This window comes from Apaloderma vittatum, unplaced genomic scaffold (genome assembly GCF_000703405.1).
Source record: "Apaloderma vittatum isolate BGI_N311 unplaced genomic scaffold, ASM70340v1 scaffold20432, whole genome shotgun sequence".
Taxonomy (NCBI): domain Eukaryota; kingdom Metazoa; phylum Chordata; class Aves; order Trogoniformes; family Trogonidae; genus Apaloderma; species Apaloderma vittatum.
Window position 1 is genome coordinate 24,777 of NW_009704381.1, and position 20,091 is coordinate 44,867.

At 36.5% G+C, this 20,091-nt stretch overlaps 1 protein-coding gene across 1 annotated transcript in view; it reads left to right on the forward strand.

Annotated features, from left to right (window-relative positions):
- The window catches only part of LOC104270618 (G-protein coupled receptor 98-like), a gene marked incomplete at both ends in the record, with an annotated part of 42,655 nt that extends 23,634 nt beyond the window's left edge, over positions 1 to 19,021 (forward strand). Inside the window, 14 exons of the mRNA XM_009865032.1 lie at positions 310 to 783; positions 1,532 to 1,675; positions 2,848 to 3,019; positions 3,406 to 3,541; positions 4,882 to 5,729; positions 7,364 to 7,481; positions 8,318 to 8,489; positions 10,967 to 11,209; positions 13,555 to 13,962; positions 14,818 to 15,002; positions 16,050 to 16,299; positions 16,475 to 16,614; positions 18,309 to 18,469; positions 18,921 to 19,021. Coding sequence (XP_009863334.1) covers positions 310 to 783; positions 1,532 to 1,675; positions 2,848 to 3,019; positions 3,406 to 3,541; positions 4,882 to 5,729; positions 7,364 to 7,481; positions 8,318 to 8,489; positions 10,967 to 11,209; positions 13,555 to 13,962; positions 14,818 to 15,002; positions 16,050 to 16,299; positions 16,475 to 16,614; positions 18,309 to 18,469; positions 18,921 to 19,021 — 3,552 coding nt within the window. The remainder of the gene's footprint in view (positions 1 to 309; positions 784 to 1,531; positions 1,676 to 2,847; positions 3,020 to 3,405; positions 3,542 to 4,881; positions 5,730 to 7,363; positions 7,482 to 8,317; positions 8,490 to 10,966; positions 11,210 to 13,554; positions 13,963 to 14,817; positions 15,003 to 16,049; positions 16,300 to 16,474; positions 16,615 to 18,308; positions 18,470 to 18,920) is intronic.
- Positions 19,022 to 20,091: the final 1,070 nt, after the last annotated feature.

A 20,091-nucleotide genomic window follows, 5' to 3' on the forward strand; every position in this document is an offset into this window, starting at 1 on the left:
ATATGCTGGGTGTAAAACCAGAAATAATTTCAAGAAACAGTTCAGAGATTCCATATAGTTCTACCTAAATCTTCTGAAGATATACAAAGGAAGTCGTTGCATTCATAGTATTGTTAGAGGAACAACACACCCTTTTCCAAGATTGCCTGTGTGCTTATCTCTGTGCATATCTAAACCAACTCTTGTTTTACCCTCTTTAAACCAATCTGTTCCATATTCTATCTGTACTGAATCCTGAATATGAAAGTTACTGACTCTGTGGGTAATTTTGATTTCCTTTGTTTTGTGCATTTTCTAAACTTGTTTCAGGTTTACTGGGAAATAAGTAGCGAGTTTGACATCATGGGTGACTTTCTTAGGACAGAGGGATCTGTCATCATTGCTGACCAGCAGAGCAGAGCTGAGATAATTATCTACCTCTTACCTGATGATGTCCCAGAATTGGATGAAAACTATGTGGTGCAGCTGATTTCTGTAGAAGGTGGAGCAGATTTAGACCAAGAGAAGAGAATTTCAAAGATCACCGTGTTTGCAAATGATGATCCTCACGGAGTGTTCGCCCTCTACTCTGATGAGCAGTCCCTCTTCATAGAGAGAAACCTGGATCGGTGTGTTCAGATCAATGTAACTCGGCATGCTGGGGCCTTTGGAGACGTGATCGTTGAGTACCATATCTCATCTCATTATGAAGAAGTGCTAATTGAGCCAGAGAACGAGGTGGGACACCTCACAGTAAAAGATGGTGCCAGCTTTGGAGTGAAAAGCGTGCCAATAAGCAACCAGGTCTGTATCACACTTCTACCTCCTGTGATATCTGCTGCTTCCAGTTGTGTTCATCACGGTACAAATGTGCTGGAACAAGATATAAACTCCCAATAGTATTCACTGTGAAGAAGCAGAAAAAAGTTTTAGTATTGCAAATTTCCTATTTTTGGATTAGAACTGAGTTCAGATACCACATTTTCAGATAATAATTGCAAAATCATTGCTGTGCATGTGTTCAAATACTCAGAGTTTCCTTACTTCATTGCTTTGTGCTACTTATCAGTTCGACATTTTATTATTATATATATGCAAATATTTTCTCAAGTTTCCCTTTTGGACTCTAAATAGTCAGTGCTGATTCATGAAGCAGCAGACAAATTTACCAGCAGTTCTCTTTGTTCTCACGTTCTTTGTAATTGTTATTGCAGTCTTACATCCACACTAACATACTTTTACCTCCATTTTAGATCTATATAATCCTAAAGTTTAAAATCAAGATGAGGCACACTGTGTTAGACACAATGTATTAAGATTACAGTGGCTGCCCTACAAACTTACTTACTGCATCCACAATATTGATATTTTAGCTGTATTTCTTTTGAGAAACATGATCAACAAACCATTTGTCTTGAAAACACTGCTTTTTGTATGCAAGTAGCACAAAGTCCACAGATTGTTTCTGCTACTTAATTTTCTGAACTGGTAGTTATAATGTGTTTAGTCAGATTAAATTCCTACCTTTTAAACTAAAATATCTTTCTCAAAGGCATTTATTTTACTGGGCTTGAATTTTACTCTGGAACTGATTAACGTAAGCCTGGTTGGTGGAAGTGCCAAGGATGTGCCTAAAATATTGGGAAAAGCACAGTCAGCTGTTCTGCTTGTTCCTGAAGAAGCTGCCAATTCACAGGTCAGTAGACTAACGTTTCTACCCCAGAAAGAAGGTACATTGCATTACAAAAGATAGCTGATACAAGAATTCACCTGGCTCCTCAAAGTTTTCATCACTGCAACCATTTTAATGAGTCACAAGACTTGTCCAGCTATTACTGTATATTGTCTCTTCTCTGATACAAATTCTGATAGAAATGTGTTAATGCAGGGTCAAAATGTCTCTTCACCTCTAAAATGTAAATAGTGTAAATATGATGGTTAATTTGTACTTTTGTTTACATGAAATGGAAGTTCTGAGACTTAAAGGAAAATAACTAATTCTGGACAGTGCTATTCCTTTAAGTAGAGCAGCCCCAAAGTAGTAGCGTGTATGCAGCACTTACATGCAAGAAGAGATGAAGGTCATGCTGGGTTTTAGTGTAGTTGACAGGCTAATCACTGAGTGGGAAATTTTCCATATATCTACTTTGTATGACAGTGAGAAAAGATAATTTCCCTATTCTGATATGTGCTGCAGTTCCTTTCTTGTGCATCAGGCAAAGCCGATAGCGTGCTGAGTTTTTATCTCTTAAATATTGTTGAAGTTTTTATTTCGTGATTTGTCTTGAAGCCCCATTCTGTCTTTTAACATCTAATTGAAATTAATTCAAATGGTCTTTCTGTAAACGTTGTTTACTACCATATATCCATTTATCATTCCTTTTAGTATCTGTGAGTTATTGTTTTAGTTCCATCTGCTGCTCAAACGAAAAGAATAATTTTTGAATGGTGTCAGGTTGCAACAATTTACTTTTCACTGGTCACACGACAATTTTCTTTAGACATATGTATATATATATAGCTATATATGTGGCTATTGCCGTGTGAACAACAAGGGCAGGTTGGTTTGTTTTTCTTTTAAACAGACACAGAATGCTATATTCAGTGTTTTCTGTATTGAAATGTCAGTCATACTCGTTCCTTTTCCCTAGGATTTACTTCTCAGAAAACTAAAATTTGGAAGTTCTGTTAAAGAGTTGTAAAGGAAGAATGTGAATGTGTATACACACATGCATATACACATACATACATTTATAAGTGCATGTAATTATTGTAAAATGCCTATTTAAAAATATAGTGCCCCTTCATACATGTTATTGCTCGTTTTTTATTCAATTTTCTTTAACAAAATCTACTATGTTTCCACAGGTTGGATTCGAATCTGTGATTTTACGACTTACAAACATTGTAGCAGGGACAGGCCAGGCTGTCATAACCAGAAAAGGAATTTATGGCTCGGTAGTAGTTAGCTGGGTTTCAGGATACCCACCCGACCTAATGACTGGCTTTGCTCAGCCAGGCAATATTACTCCTCCATTTGGTAAGTACTTATCTGAGGAAAGATTGTCTAAGTTGCAAAAGTGACAATGCCCACTTTTAGTTGTGTGTACCTCTACATGCTTCCTCTGTTAGTGAAGAGTCATGAGAATGAAATTGTATGGTCTAATTTTTATCTGTAAAGGATATGTTTATATTACGAGCAAAAAAAAAGAAGTAAGCTTCACAGATTCATATCTGGGAGTTTGACACAGTGCTGTGCCCCTGAAGGACAGTCTTATCTAGGAAAGACTCTTATCATGCAGATTTCTTCTTTCTAAATGAAGTGGAATTGTGATTAAAGTCTCTGTCTTGGCATTTTACCAGGTAAAAAAGAAGATTCCTACTTAGTGATTTTCACTTATGGTTTCTCTCTCTCTTTTCTTTCAGGTACTGTTGTGTTTTCCTCTGGTGAGCAAAGTAAAGTAATTTCATTTCAGGCTACTCAAAGCCTAAGTAGACATGAGTTGTTTGCCATCACTTTAGCATCAGTGCACAGCAATGTCTCTGGTGGGGCTCGCCTGAGGTAAGGAGAAAAATTATTCGTTGAAGCTGCACAGATGCTGTGTAAGAATTGTGGCCTGTTTAGAGGCATATATCTTATACAAATCACTACTGAATTTTAGGTAGCTAGTAAGTTGTAGTGACTCCTTTGATAAATCTGATGTCTTAGATCAGGTGGAAACAGGTGTCAGTATTGGAGATCTGATCAGAACTGAGGCTTTTCTCCAGTTACAGTCTATTTCATATTGCTGGGATCCAAGGTGCTTAAAATGTGTCTAGAAAATGACGAAACAAGATAAAAGTTTTAGCCACAAAGCTGAAGAACAAAAGCAACTTAACACTTTTCATTAGTGTCTCTAAAAATCCATATTTAGAAGATTTTAAATAATGAACATTATTTAAAATAAATAAAATGAAAGTACAAATGCTCTGAAAATACCAAAATTATATAAAACCTTTTTTTTATTCTTAAAACCAAAACCATTACACATAATGTAGCTTTTCATTTCAGCTGTTATCTATTCTTCAAACTATTTTAGTTTCATCCTTCCTTGCTAAATGATAACTAAATCTGATATAACAAGAATGGACATGGACTAATACTGTGTATGGAGAAAAGTATTGGCTTTGCAATATTAGTGATTGAAAGGATCTAGTTTGTTCACAAAAATCACTCACTGTAATCTCAGTGCCATTTGTAAGACCCAAGGTTTAGCAAAGAGTCTTAGTCTCTATGCTTACTTTCCAATAAAAATTTAATATGAACAAAGTAGAGCTTAAGTTGTTAATAGGGCTCAAATCTGGAAGAAATTACTATGAGTAATGTTGAGAAGTGGCAGTTAGTATTTCAAAGTCCAACTTTAAATTTTGAAATAACATCCTTTCCTTCTCTGGCTTCCTGGCTAAAAGTGTAGTTCTGCTAGCATCTGTCTGCTCCACAGTTTCCCCTTGGTACAGGAAGTTTGTTCAACAGTTAAAACTGGTTTTACTCAGAGCGACTGTATTGTAATATAACTCCCTGCGTTGTGCCCACAATAGGACATCATGCCTTCCTTTGCCTCTTCATTTTCTCAGGAAGACCTTATTTTTTTTTTATTCTTTACTCTGTATCCTGTCCTGACTCAGGATGCATTAAGCCTGTGGAGGGGGCTGTGTGATCCAATCACTGCAAAAACATTTTCCAGGGAAATTCTTAACACCTTGCTTTGTGAAGTTGCCTCTGCTTCCCTGTATTGTTACACATTTTTTAATTCACTTTCTTAAAGGTGCAATTGACTGTTCACTGGAAATTATTCTGCTTGGGTGTTTTACTTTTCATACTCCGTATTTCCTCCCTCAGCTTTAATATCTTTTCTTTTTCAGACCAGGATTTACGATAGCTGAAATTGAGCCAATGGGGATCTTCCAATTTGATGTCAATTCAAGATCTGTTTCAGTTGAAGAAGATGTTCAGGTAGTCACACTACACATCCAAAGATTGTTTGGTTTTCGAAGTAATCTCACTAAACTGATTTATCAGACTATTCCAGGAAGTGCCAAACCATTGGAGGACTTTATACCTGTCTACAATGGAGAACTTATGTTTTTGCATTTTCAGACAAATGCTGTGATAGAAATATCAATAATTGATGACACTGTGTCTGAAATAGAGGAATTTTTTTTTGTAAATTTGACTGCTGTGGAAGTTTTGGATGCTCAGCCTGTGAATCCTGCCTGGAGTCCACGTCTGAATCCAGCTTTCAGTGTTGCAACAGTTAATATCCTGGCTAATGATATTCTTCATGGAATACTAAGTTTGGGGCCAGAGCTTATCTATGTTGAAGAAGATGCAAACAACAGTACCCCCAATACAGTGATACTTCATATCAGAAGGACCAAGGGTTTTACTGGTAATATTGAAGTAACTGTTAAAACCTTTGGAGGAGTGAGTGCACAAAGTGGAGTAGATTCATATCCCTTCAAAAATATTGATGGAAAACCAAACTTCACATGGGCAGTGGAAGGAGAAGACTTTGAGGAACAGCTAATCTCTCTGACTTTGCTGGATGGAGAAAGAGAAAGCAAGGTGTCCATAAAAATTTTTGATGATGATGAGCCTGAAGGACAAGAATTGTTTTACGTTTTCCTCTCAGATCCTGAATATGGAGCGCAGATTGTGGAAGGGAAGGATGAATATGGATTTGCTGCCTTTGCAACAGTAATTATTGCAGGTAATATTTTTCCCCCAGAAAATAATAATTAAATAACAGTAAAAACCCTGTATGTTCTCATGGATGTATTCATGTAAAGGTCGGACTTCTATTTGATGATAGTCGGGGTTTTCTAATCCAAAATCTTGACTTTTCCAGATGTGAGGAAGCATCTAATGCACTAAGTCCACATTGCATCCCTTAGCAATGTAGCTCAAAATATATTTATAGATGTGCCTTATATTGGCTCTTGTCCTGTTTATCTTCATGAAAGGAAAAGGCTAAGCTTGAGTGTTTTTCATGCAGATGTAGTAGCATGGCAGGCTTTTTTGGTTTTCTTTGACATTCTGTCACTTCTACGTTGTATATCATTTGCATAAGGTGTACAAAACAGTTTCTGGTTTTGTTCTTTGATACCACACAGTTTATATCTGCAATGTAATCATCTTCTGGTTCTGGGGACGTAGGATAGGGATGGGCTTGTGTAGACATCAGGGAAGAATTTTACTCTCAGTCACTTCGCTACTGTAAGAAAGTGATGTCAGAGCTTCAGTTTTCCTTTTAGACTTACCAGTTGAATATAAACCAGGTTTAATGACTATTTACATGAAAGTTTATAAAGAAGCTGGGAATTGGAACAGTTTAGGCTAATCAAGCAACTTATGTACAAGGTCCAACATGTAATGGAAGTTTTGCCTATTTAGATAGTCTCAACAAAACAAGGCAGATATTGAAAACTAGGATTAAACTGTGCTGTTGGAGGAGTGTACACAGCAACAGAAATCATACATACAAGAGCATACTGTGTGCAAAACACGTTCCCTTCAGGTGCACTCTAAAGCCATCACTACCTGTAAGGAGAAATAATGTAGAAGCAAGATTCAATGGAACTCTGTGAAGACGTTAGTTTCTCCTCATTACCCCTGTTGTTGTTTTTTTTACCCTTGGCTGCTGTTTTGATGAAGTTATTTATGTTCCCATGAGAACAATACAGTGTTTTGCATCTCCCTAGTTCCACACACAGAATTAAAGATGCAGGAAAAAATCTGATGTAACAGTTTGGGAAAGTGGATGGATTGAACAACATTGTGGGTGGGATGAATAAGAAAACTAAACTCACATTCTCGAAAGCCCATCTTTATCCCATAACCTACTATGGCGATGCTGTCCATGTAGAGAGGCACATTTCTGTTTAGAAATAATATGTTTTAAGTATTATGGTAAATATAATATAGCTGAAGTGCTATCTCAGAAACAAGGCTTTTGACACTGTCCTGCACTACTGTAACAGCTAGTGTCTTTATGCTGAAGGACACAGAATTCAGTCAGTTTGCTGAATGCTGCTCAAAGTACAAACTTACGTACATAGATGGTGCAAGAACTGTCATAAGGAATATCCTTTCAAAAATTCTTATTCTACTCATTAAGTTAGAATTCAGAAGGGCCAGCATTTGAAGTTCTAGATAAGTATGGAGGGTAAATTAAGAATAGAAATACTAAAATTAGTTTTCTTTAGGCATCCCCAAGTGATACTTCACAGCACGCTTTCGATATCTACTTTTAATTTTTTAAGCAGTTATCCATATTAAAGTTATAATTTAGTCTAAGCTTAAATTACTTGTTAATTATTTACTTGTTATTTATTTCCTATATAGGAAGTGATCTCCAGAATGGCATTTTGGGATTCATTCCAGAAGTGCAAAGAGGTCTTGTACTTGATGAAGACTCAGAAAACAGAGAGGTGCTGCTGATGGTCACAAGGCAACCAAACAGGTGCAGGCAACAGCTGATTGAAGGGCTCTTCCCACGTGCTGTAACATGCTCTGTTGAGTCACAGAAGGTGCTGTTAGCAGAAGAGGTTATCACAAAGTTTTATAATAAATCTTTGCCTTTCAGCTCCTTTGGCAAATGGGCTTTTAAGTTGTGAATGTGATTAGGTCTGTCACTGTGCTGTTAGGAAGCAGAAAAGGAAAACAAACAAAAAACCAAATGTTTTCCAACTTATAAAGCAGCAAGTGTGAAAGTTTTGCTTAAGGTAAAGTATTTGCATTGCTGAAGTTATAACTCAAATTCTGATCTCCCTGTGTGATATAAGTAGGTATGAATACCAAAATGAGCAATTAAGGAGTTACCTAAGTGTTGGTGCTATGCTGTGTCTTCACTCACACAGTTATTATGTTTTTTTCCAATTAACACGTACATGTGTTGCACATTTATGTGTACTTTAAGCAAGTATGCTCAAGTACTCTAAGTTCCCTAAACTTAGAGGAAAGGCAAATTTTGACAGCTTTCCAGACAAATGGTTACTGTAGTATTACAAAAAGCACTTGGGCACATCCCTGTCTTCCAAACACAGGTGTCTCCAGCTAATCTCACGTTTTCTGAAACAAAAACTGAGAAATATCTGGGTGCTTTATTTTATGTTACTTTTTTGGTTTTAGAGGAAGGAAATTAAATAAAGGGAGAAAAGTTTTTATCTTAAAGCACTTTGTTCCCTAGTGGTAAGTTTTGAATAATAACACAAAGTGTAAGTTAAGTCTGTGGTTTCTGTTCACTAAAGCAGTAACGCTCACCTTCAGCACGTGTATACTCTTGTGATTTGCTTGTAGGGCTTTTGAAGATGTGAAGATCTTTTGGCGTGTGACCTTTAATGAAACAGCTGTTGTTCTTCTGAAGGATGGCACAAACTTGGAGAACGAACTTGTATCTGTGCTGGGAGCTACAACCTGCATGGCAGGTCAAACAATATGCAACATCTCCATTGAAATAAAACCTGATAATGTAAGTAATTATTGCTCATTTGTGTACAGCACAATTAAATTTATTAAGATGAAGAAAATCCTCTGATCCAGGGGAACTGATGTGCAGTTAGAAGATGGTAACTTGAGACCTACTCAGTTCTTCTGCAGACACGTTTATTTACAGGCTTTTACTATCTTCATTACGACTAGTAAAGATTCAGGAAGAGGATGAGTATTTAGTTTAAAGAGTAAATTTCATATCTCACATTTCCATAGAACAATAAGGAAAAAAAAGAATGGAATTATTTCAGTGAGGTGCATATTCATACACTGGACTCTTGATCTTCACACAGTAAATTTTTCATCAAAGCACTTCTTAGGGTGTATCCTGTAAGTAATAACATCTCATTCAACAACAAAAAACCAGTTTTGTTGCAACTTGTGCATAATTTTACGTGCCTAAATCCAGCACAATGATCTGTGAACAATCAGTTATAAAGCTGAGTGTCTAAGATTCTGTGGCCGTGCACATCCAGGTGGTGAGTAGCAAAGCTCAGTTTAGCAGCCATCGTCCTCTAGAGCCACTTGGCATTTGTCACTTGGGTTTGCCTAAGCCTAAAAGCCTTCAGAGGCCCTTCTGGCACTCCAGAATACAAATATCATTGAGGTAACACAAAGCACAGCATTACAGTCACTTTTATTGAAAAGAGATGGGAAATAAAGCATTTTTGTGTGAATACCTTGTGGTTAGAGCAGTCCCTTAAGAAAGGAAGGATTAGCATTGGCTGTTCTCTCAGAGTGGAGAACTTGAACCTTTCCAAGAAATTATCCTAGCGACAAAGCTGAGGTTTGGGGAATGGAAAAAGACAAAATGAAACATTTTTCACATTTTTTTCTGACTCCATTCTAGAAAATAATGTAAGGTGTGTGATTTGGGAATTAGTAATTTCCCACTAGGGAAATCCTAGTTGAGTAAGATGGCCATTTTCATCTTCCTCTTTAAATGTTATTTTTACATTATGGAGCCAATGAATAAAATATACTCGTGGTTGGGGCACAGGCTGCCTCACTGAGTAAGCTGGGATTTTGAACCTGTTTAGTCCAAAGGAGTGATATCATTATTTAATGACAGCAGTGCAGCAGCTGCAGAGACGTGCAGTTGTATCACACGAAGCACGATCGTGTGCCACTCTAAAAAGTGGTAATGGAAGGCTAAATCTCCAGTAAATTTGTGCATGTCATCAATTAGTCAAGATCATTCCATTATAGAGTTACTTGACATAAATTTAATTAAAAACATATGTCATTTAACCCTCTAGATATTTCCTAATTCTTCTTCCAGTGCTTTCTCCATAAGATAACCTATGAATTAGTAAGAAATATATTACAAATTAATGAAATATAAATACATTCAATAAATATTTAACATTTTTAAGGCATATGATATAACATATTCTAACTTTTGAAAGTTTTCAAGTAGTCAGCTCTAATGACTTCATTAGCCAAGAACCAAATTCTACTTTCCTAGAACTAGTAGGGTTTCCAAAAATCCAGAGCTGAAGCAAAAAGCTATGTTTATTTAAAAAATTATCTTTGATGATTTTTTTTGTAAATGCTGGTGTTGTGTAAAGAACTAGTTTTTTTGCAAGTTTGATGCTTCACAAGTGCATGTAATAGGCAGAAATAACGTATTTCCAATGATTTCTAGAATCCTAGTAATCAGATGTCTATTTCTAAACATGTTAAGTTTGTATTGTAGGTACAAGATCAAAGACTAGGCAGAATGTCATGTTGTAATTTAATACTGCTACCTTGTTTTCAACAAACAAGCATTAAGAATCTAGAATTGACTAAGCTAATTCTTTCACATTTTAACAGTAAAATTTCATACCCCGTGTTTCCAGAATGGAAGATTTCTCTATATCTTCATTTAAGTGTTCAAGTCCAATGAGATTTCCTTGTAAAAACATTCATAAACACTAGTGTGTTTAAACACCAAGGCTGCATGTAAAATTTTTTTCTGAACTTTACCTGAGTTCAGTACTCGAATATTCAATTAATTGCTGTTGTAAAACTGATACTTAGGCTTCTGTGCAGTTTTTACACAGGTGAGTAGGTCTTTACCTGACTTTTTGGAAGGCAAAAAGAAAATGGAAGGCATATTCTTCACAAGACATATGTCTCTGTAAACCCATAATCTGGAATATGGAGTTCCTGGAGAGTTTACTTTCATGTGTTATGGCAAATTTACTGCCATAATACATGTAGTATGTAAATAGCTGCTTTATTGCAATAAGTTCCAGGTGAAAAGTGGAGATTTCATTATCATACATGACAGAGTGGTGCCTATTGCAATATATCTTTAGGATATACTTCACTGCATATTTCAGGAAGCATGCTTTTGGTAAGTGTAAGTACAAGTAATCCACTGTGCATACAAAATAATATATAATTTTTTTTAAAGTTGAAAGTAGTTAGTAGGTATATAATCATATGAAAATCATCCCTTATTTACAGGTACCTGAATTTGAAACATATTTTTTTGTCGAGCTGTATGCTGTAAGCACAGGAGCCGCATTGAACAGCAGTGCCAGATTTGCTATTTTAACAGTCCTTGAAAGTGATGCTCCTTGTGGTTTAGTATATTTCGCCGTGGGGTCTCGCTTTGCTGTGGCTCATAAGAAGACAACATTAGTCAGTCTGCAAGTGCTTAGAGATTCTAGTACTTCGATAACTACAATGGTTAGCTATAGCATGCAGGTAAGACTTTTATTATTATTTCAATATTTAACTTACTTTTATTGTCAAATCTCTGTTTATTCTCTAAAGCAAATGTGATAAAATTAGCAATTTTTCAGGAAACAGTAAAACATGTTTTGGACCTATATGGTCTGGCTTCCTTGGCTGTCCATTAGTAAAAAGACCTTGTTTCATCGCATTGTTAAGAGTGATACTCTTCATAGTACCATCCAGTTGTCTGAAATTCTACAGTCACTCAGACATTAAATACATTTCTTTCTTTGTGCTAAGGTTCTTACGAGACTCCAATTTCTGAGGCTTTCTCTGAAATTAAGTTTTTGTCATGATGGGTATGAGTGTAAGATTCGGATACACCACACTTGCTGTGCTAGATCACAAATTTATGCATAGACAGACTACACTTAGGAAAAGAGAGACAGAACTTCCATCAATTTTTGTTTCATGTTATTGAAGTACTAAACTTGAAAATTTTTCTTCAGATTGAACATCTCATGTGCTGAAGGACATTTTATCATCCCCATTAATTTTTGTTAGGTTTACAGCTCTACTCCAGCCTCTTCTAGCTGTTGACCCTTTTATCTCTAAATGAATACCTCATTCATACTGACAAATGATGAAGATTCTCCTTCAGCAGAAGTAACACAGCTACAAAAATGTGATTCGTTCCAGTTCCTTGTAGCTGTGAATCCAGCTTCAGGGCACAGGATGCAATTTGCCAGCACACTGGAGTAGTGCTTAGCGTGATCTGCTTTGCATATGTGGGATTTTATGCCTACAGGCGTTATATTGGGGAAGGTTTTTATAAGAAGCCCTATGTAGGGGTACTCATGCTTGTAATAAAAGGTTTTGCATTTTGTTTTTGTATTGCATGCATATCTTTTTTAACTGCATAGGATTACGTGGTGTTTCCATGCATTTATTATACAGTAGCTGGCCAGTGTTTAAACTAGATTGCAGTGTAACAAATTTTCACATTATTTCAAGTCAAGAGCTGGCCATTTAACAGCTAAATTGTAATTAAAACATTGCTATTATTCAGTGTGTATCTAGGCTAAAATACAGGGGGCAATTCCTTGTCTATTTGTATTTTTTATATAACAACCATTTTGGACGTTTTTAGGTTTTAAGAGCACAGGGCCAAGTCTCAAGGTATTGGTAGTATTGATATGTGTAAAGTAAGAGTTCTCAGCAGACAGGAAGAGGGAGGAGCAAACTGGAAACAGGTGTTTATCTTGATCCTCCAAAGGTTTCTCAAACACTGTTCTTGCCACTGGTGCTTTTATTAACACTGATTTCCCTGTTTCCTAATCACAATTGGAACTGATAAACAAAAGGAAACTTTTCATTGGAATTTACACAGATGATGTGGTCGTTTTCTAGAAGAATTTTGAACAGTTACTTGCTGCACTGATTTACCAATTTCTCCGGTGAACTAAAAAATGTCTGATTAACTATGTAATAAACTCTGCTAATTAAAACTAAATGTTTTCAAAAGGTGTCTAGTATTTAAAAAAAAAGCTTTTTTTTTTTCTTTTACAGTAGGAGACCTTTACTTAAGAGTCAGTATACAATCTATACTTATTACTTTAATAGGTACTACTGAAAAATCATACGTTTGAATAATAGCCCAGAATCTTAGTTTCCAATTAAGGAAAGTTTGCTATATTACCAGATACAATACCAATTTATGATAACTGACAAAAAGACCAAGAATGTGAAGAATGTAAAAAGTATCTGTAAACTTCACACAAGGTAAAAATAGTGCTACTTCACCAGGAAAGGAGCCCATAGAACATTGCTAGATAAGTTCATCTGTGTGCTTCGCAAGTGTATTCTATAGTGTTTGCTTTTGCCTTTACGTTCTTATCTTTTACCATGTGTTGGTATTAATTTGAACACAAATTTCCCAAACCTTTGCCATGCTTTCATACAGTTTTTATGTATCTGTCATGCCTGCCTCTACCCTGAACTGAGGCACTTTCTGCTGCAGACATAAACTTACATCAATCCCTCAGGAATTCACCTGATGGATGTGCTATCTTTTCTGTAATACCTGTTTACTCAGAAATGCTCTGTGTTTTCTGTTCTGTAAAAGACAGGGATCTTCATTGCTGTTGACATAATTCCTCCCCTAGGTTGTCACTGACTTTAGGTGACAGATTGCTACTTCATGGAGATATTTCATTTAGTGTAATTGTTATATCATTCCTAACTGCATTTTGGAAGAGGAATTCTTTTAGATACATTTAAATTTTACCTATTTACAGCATGCGTGTTCCACAGCAGCTGGTTTTGAACAACTGTACCAATCACAATTTTATCTAAAACTTTTGGTTTGTTTTAAGGAACTACAAAAACCTGAACCTATTGGTCGGACCTTCATATCTCCCGCTGTGCCAGGACAAGATTTTTCCAGATCTGAAGGTTTACTGACTTTTGAACCTGGACAGAGAAATATAGTTCTGGACGTGACCCTTACTCCAAAGACGGCATCTTTAAACCCGTTTCCTAAACGTTTCCAGGTTGTACTTTCTAATCCCAGAGATGGTGCCAGGGTGGATGATATGTATGGCATTGCTAATGTCACCATTCTCTCAGATTTGGACTCTCTGCCATTTTGGGGGTTGATTGACCAACTGCATCAGCCTCTTAATGATGCCATTTTACACAGAGTCCTCCAGAATCTGAATGTCAAAGTGGCTACAGAAACTACAGAGGAGCAGCTTACTGCTGTGATGCATATAATAGACAAGGTAAACCCTTCCTACTTTTTCATGAATGACCAAAGACTTTAGCAGTAATAACCTCTAGACCTGTGATAAGAGCAAGATTAGTGTCCATAGCAGTGATGCATGGGCACAGACTGCAAAGGTAAAAATGGAAATTGTGAAGTCCCACAATCAGAGAAGAAATTTGCTTGCCACTAATTAGGGTGGCGTCCCGGTCTGAGCTAAACAGAACACACAGACAAATCGTGCCAGGGCCAGCTGGAGCTTGCTGTGCTCTGAACCAGGCACACACCTGGTCTTTTTTTTTCCTGCAGCAGCTTTGAGAATCACATTGGCAGCATAGCTGAGCACGTCAGCATTGCTCTGTAAAAACTCTAGGGCTAGTTTGATGGCTTTCTGGCTCTTCCGGACTTTTGGAATAATGCACAGGATCTGGAAAATGCATATATAGACACAAAGCTGGATAACATTATTAAGGAACAACAGTTCCTTTGTAGCTGTTGCCATTTTGACAAGGAAAACAGAGAAGGTGCCAGAAATTCTCAGGGGTCAACAATCTTTGACTTGAGAAAGAAACCACGTGGCATTTCTCATTCTTTAGTAATCAAACCCTTATTAGATTCATAGAATCATAGAACAATTCAGGTTGAAAAGACCCTTGGGATCATCAAGTCCAACCATTATTAGTAAGCATATCTTCACGTAGATTTGACAAAGACTGTCTCACGCTTTGGCAGTGGTGATCAGAAGGTGGAAAAAATATTCTGAACTTTCAGAATGTACGTTGGGATAAAAATGAAGGTCTTAATAAACGGTTCAGTGTGAGGAAATGTTATAATCAGACTCCTGTGGATAAAATGTTTGGTTTCTTCTCATTAGGTTGCAGATGTAGGTGAGAAACAGTTACTCACTGATAGAAGTAGAAGCCTTTTCTATGAGATACTCTGTGTGCTAGCTAGCCCAAAACGTGAGGACACACGGGGATATAGCCTGCTTGCTGAGGTGACTGAGAAGTTTGCTTTTTCCCTGTCGACTGGAATAATGTGTGGATCACCAGGAGAAAGGTTGGTAAACTTGAATTCATAATATGTTTTGAAAATATGTAACAGCTTACCAATACAGTCACAATTTAAATAACATTTTTAGGATCTGGGGTGTAGTAATTCACCTTTAGCTCAAATATTGCATGGAAAAGTATTCATTAATCTCACTAAGAATATAATATGTAATGTGTGTTGGAGAATTGTGTTCTAAGACTTAAGAGAGAGTAAGCAACCCAGGATTTCTCCTGGCGTTTTGTAATTTGTGTGCTTGGTTTTTGCTCACTCGAACATTATTTATAGTTTTTTAGAAACAACTTGTAGTTTTCACATGTAGTTTCAAATTGTTGGTTCTTTCTGCAAGTGCATAATATCCTATGGTCAGGCTAATGGGAAGGGAAAACAGGCAACTGCAGAAACAGACAACACTCTTTTATGAGGTGGTTTTAAATGGTGGATTTCTCCCATTGTGAATATATTAAACAACTGGTAGTTGAATTTAGGAAAAAAAACGAACACCTTTCACCCCTGAAAACCAGCATAGATTAGATTTCTATTTCAATTTCATTTGGAGATGTTACTTTTCTTGCCATTTTCTAAGTTGTAGGGCATATGAGGCCCATCTCAGCCAATTGACACAAAATGGCATAAATATCAGCACTATCCTGAACAGTATCCAGCACTTGAAAGTTCAAATTCTTCATTCCAAGGTTTTTTTGCATTATCTGTCTGGAAAAATAAGTAAAGCAGGATCATCCATTTTAATGCCTCTTCTTGTAGACTCATCTGTACATCAGCTGTAGAGCTGAGTATTATGATAAGCTAGTTTGCCATGGAGAGGTTTGGGTTGCAGAGCATAGTGAGCATTTCCTCAGAGGGGAAATGGAGAAACTGAAATGGGTATTAATTCAGCCCTTCTTTTTTTTTTCACAGAAGGTGAAATCATCAATTAAATGACATAAAGCCTAAAAGTGATAGAGGAATAATGTACTAATTGCAAATAAGTTTTAGAGCCAAGAATAGTGAAGCTCAGTTGCACTTACCAGCCCTATTGCTTTTCCCTTTTAACAGAGGTAAAAATATCCTTGACAGCTGCCCCTACCTTGCAATAATGGCTCACAACTGGTTTCCTCAGCAAATCAATGGACACAGATTTGATGGAAAAGATGGGGACTCTATTCAAGTACCTGAACATTTACTAGAGGTCTCTGTTGTACTGCCACCTCCTCAAGAAAGGAACTGTGAATCTGTACAGTTCACAGAATACAGAAGTCAGCAGTGGTTCCTTACTGGAGATAAAGAACTTGCCCTGAAGAACAAGGTTTGAAGATGATGCAATTTATTTTTTCATTAAATAATTTAAATTTAGATATTTCTCAAAACATCTTAAACATATTTAAAATAATGTGAATATTTTTTGTGTGTCTGATTAAAATGAGCACTGACTGTTTAATTTTAATATCAAATTTGTATTTAGATTGTACATGTTGTTTCAGGTTTTTTCTATGAGTTTGAAGGGTCGGAGTTCACACCCTTTGAAAGATAACAATGAAGTAATTTATCGGATTTATGCTACGGGAAGTCGGATTGTTCCACAGAAGTCTCTATGTCTCCTCTGGAATCAAGCTGCTGAAAGGTAATTTTATGAATCTGTTCAGTTTTCCAGTTTCTACCATGAGCTTTTTATTTGCCTAAGATGTGATAACTCTGATTAGATCATTTGCAGGTACAAAATTGATCCCTTTCATACCTGTCTTTTTTCCTCAATTTTTCTGGCCTTCGTATCAGCACATAATTTAATAAAATGCTTAGTTATTCCATCTCAAACCTTTCCCAGACTTCTGCTCTTGACTTTTTTAACCAAAATACCTTTGAGTTTATGTAACGATGTGTTAGGCAATGTGGACAGGCCATAAATCTCAGAATTGCATCACTTCATTAATATCACTGACTTTGTGCCCTTTACAATTGTTATCGGACAGTGCTTCAAGTCCGTTCTTACAAAAGTAAAGAATTAAACCAGCATCTCTGGTGTTGCTTCAAGTCACTGTCTCAGAATGTTCCTAATTTGCTAATATCCATTCTTTGGGCCTGTGAGAGACAGTGAGTAACTGAACAACAACAAAAAAACAGCTGTTAAGGGGCACACTATGGATTCGTCTAGACCAACGTCATGTGTCTAGTAGTGGCTAAAAGTAAATGTCAAGGAAGGAGTGAGATCAGGTCAAGCATAATTAGTAGTTCCCCTAATACTATACTTTCCAGTGACTCCGGGAGCTGAATGTGATTTTGTGTATTTCTTATATCAAATGGTTTGTCTACCACAAACTTGTCTAATCTTTACTTGCAACATCCAGAATTCTAGCACTGCTTTTGACAATGATCTCTATTGGGTCTAACTTTTTGTCAGAAAAGCTTTCTCCTGTTTTTAGTTTGTTTGCTGTTTTGTTTGTGGTTTTTTTGGGTGGAGTTTTTTTTTAATGTTATTGCTACTAGCTTGTTATCTTCCCTAGTTTTTAGAATAAATGTTGAACTGCCAATCATTTTCCATTCTTGTTGCTACTGACAACATTGCGGACCATGGAATAAGGTTTTCTTGTATGCTCTTCAATGCCCGATTGTTTGATGAAACTGTATCTTTCCTCTTCACACAGTATAAACGAATCTGGTGATTATTATGTTTTGTATCCTGCTGAGATCTGTTCATATATTATTTCATTAGACAGATTGGATTATATCAGTCTGTCAGTGATGTAAACTATTTCTCTTCAGAAATGAGGTGCAGCAGAATTTACCTGTATGCTCTCCTTTTATCAAGACACTGTATCACAGAGCCCATGGGATTTCCACTAGAAATGGCTTAGGTTGTCACCTGTAGTATCCTGTTTCAAAATAAGTCCAGCGATACTAAAAAAAACCTCAAACGTGAATTTTAGTTTCAAAGCAAAAAGTAGCAGAACAAAATGAAGTGCTTACCATAATGTAGTATTGTGTAAGTTAACTAACAAACTATTTTAGAAGTCAGACAGACCTGTAAATCTTACAGAAGTTTTAAAAACATGGCCACAAAAAATTCTCTGCTGGAAAAAAATGTTCATTGTCATATGTTTACAATTTTTTCAATCATAAAAGCAAACCAAAAAGCTATAATTATTCTCAATTTTATCTTCATGTGTAATTCTGAGAGCTGCACCTGAAAGATCACACAAAACACCTATACGATAGTTCAGAAAACACAGTATTTCAGAGATACAATGACAATTTTCAAGCCTGCTTACCATATAAATTGCACAAGTCCATTTCCCACTTTGTGAATATTTTGTTTTGCAGCTGGCTGTCTGACAGCGAGTTCTGCAAAGTGGTTGATGACACCTCAGACTATGTGGAGTGCTCATGTTCTCATATGTCCATTTACGCAGTTTATGCCCAAACGGATAACTTGTCTTCGTACAATGAGGCTTTTTTCTCTTCTGGATTCATCTGCATTTCAGGTCAGTTGAGTTTTCTTATTGGTAACAACTGTTGACCGGTAAGACTGGTTGATTTGCCATCTGGTCTGGTACTTGCACACTGACACATTTTGCCACTGAAAAAAAAAAAAAAGAGAGGGGAAAAAAAAAAAAGTCCAGCAAAGAAATGTGTTTCCTTGTAATGTTTCATTGGACAAAACAGAAATATGTCATTTGGGGCAAGAAACTTAAAAAACCTAAGTTTGTCTGTGTCTCTGGTAGCAGTACAGTTGCCCTCTTTGTCAAATCACTGAACAAACATGTTAAAGGGATTCTTAGTCCAACCTTAAGGCACTGCAGTGGGCTTCTTGGTCTGCTCTTTGCAAAGTTCATGACTCCTGAAATAGATCATCACGGTATGAGTAACAAAAACATAGCAAAGCGGCTAAATCCCTTTCTTTTCTTTTTTTTTTTCTTTTTTCTTTTTTGGTAGGTTTCACTTTGGCTATTATCTCCCACCTATTCTGCACCAGATGCGCAATGTTTGCAGCTAAACTTCTCACTCACATGATGGTTGCTTGTTTGGGTACTCAGGTAAGAAAAAAGGCTGAAATCTCTAAGTGCAAATTACGTGTATCTTTACTTTCCTTTTCCTCACTTCCATGTCCATGTCTGAACAGATCTTCTTTCCTTTTTCACAAAGTTTTGGAAAATGTGAAATTTCACTATATAATACTTATAATTAATCCAGTATTCATATCCTATGTTGGGAATTCAATTGAAATGATGCATATTCTGATAATATTTATAGAAAACTTCTGGCTGATATAGCCACATGAGAAGATACTCCTGTGTGTGGAATAGCAAATGTTTTGATGACGAGGTATATAATAGAAACACAAGAGTTTGGTCATTAACATAATGGACGAATGTGTCATGTCAACCAGTAGCTACTTGAAACAGCCCAGTGTTACCTGTAAAAGTTTAGCAACTGGCTTGTCTCTCAGAGAAGCTTTTGTATACTGCCTTGATTAGTATTTAATTTTTTTCATGTTACCTCGTGATATAGTTCTTTGTTGTACAATGGAATGCATTGATAACGTTCATCACACAACAGGATGTAAAATACAAGGAGCGGGAAAGGTTCTCACAGTACTTCTAGAGATCACTGGATACCAGCAAGTTTCTTGCATCTTAGGGTGTGAAAGTATTTTGACATTTCAGTTCTTGGTTTTTGAAACAAGTACTTCATGATTTTTAATAGTTTTATGTGGTTACATGAAAAAATAATTTGTTCCAGGGACCCGTAATGTACGTGGTTACTAGCATACAAATTTGCAGACTTAATCTGGGATATGTAGCTCGGCGTGCAGGTAAGGACTTGCATATGGTAGTGTGTCAAAATTATGCAAAAAAAAGATTACTGACAGCCTTACAGTTGTCCTGGTTCAAGCTGACTGGCACAAAAAAACGCACTGTCTCCAGCTCACTTCTCTCCCCACCCTCACCCCAGTGATGTGGAGGGAGACAATTCAACTAAAAAGGCTCAAGGGAGGGTAATAATCTTTTTCAGAGAAGTCGATTTGTTTTGCTTTGTTTTGTTTTGTTGTCTCTTTTTTTTTCTGTAAGAACTCCCCACCAGGTCCTCTAGAACCCCTAAATTG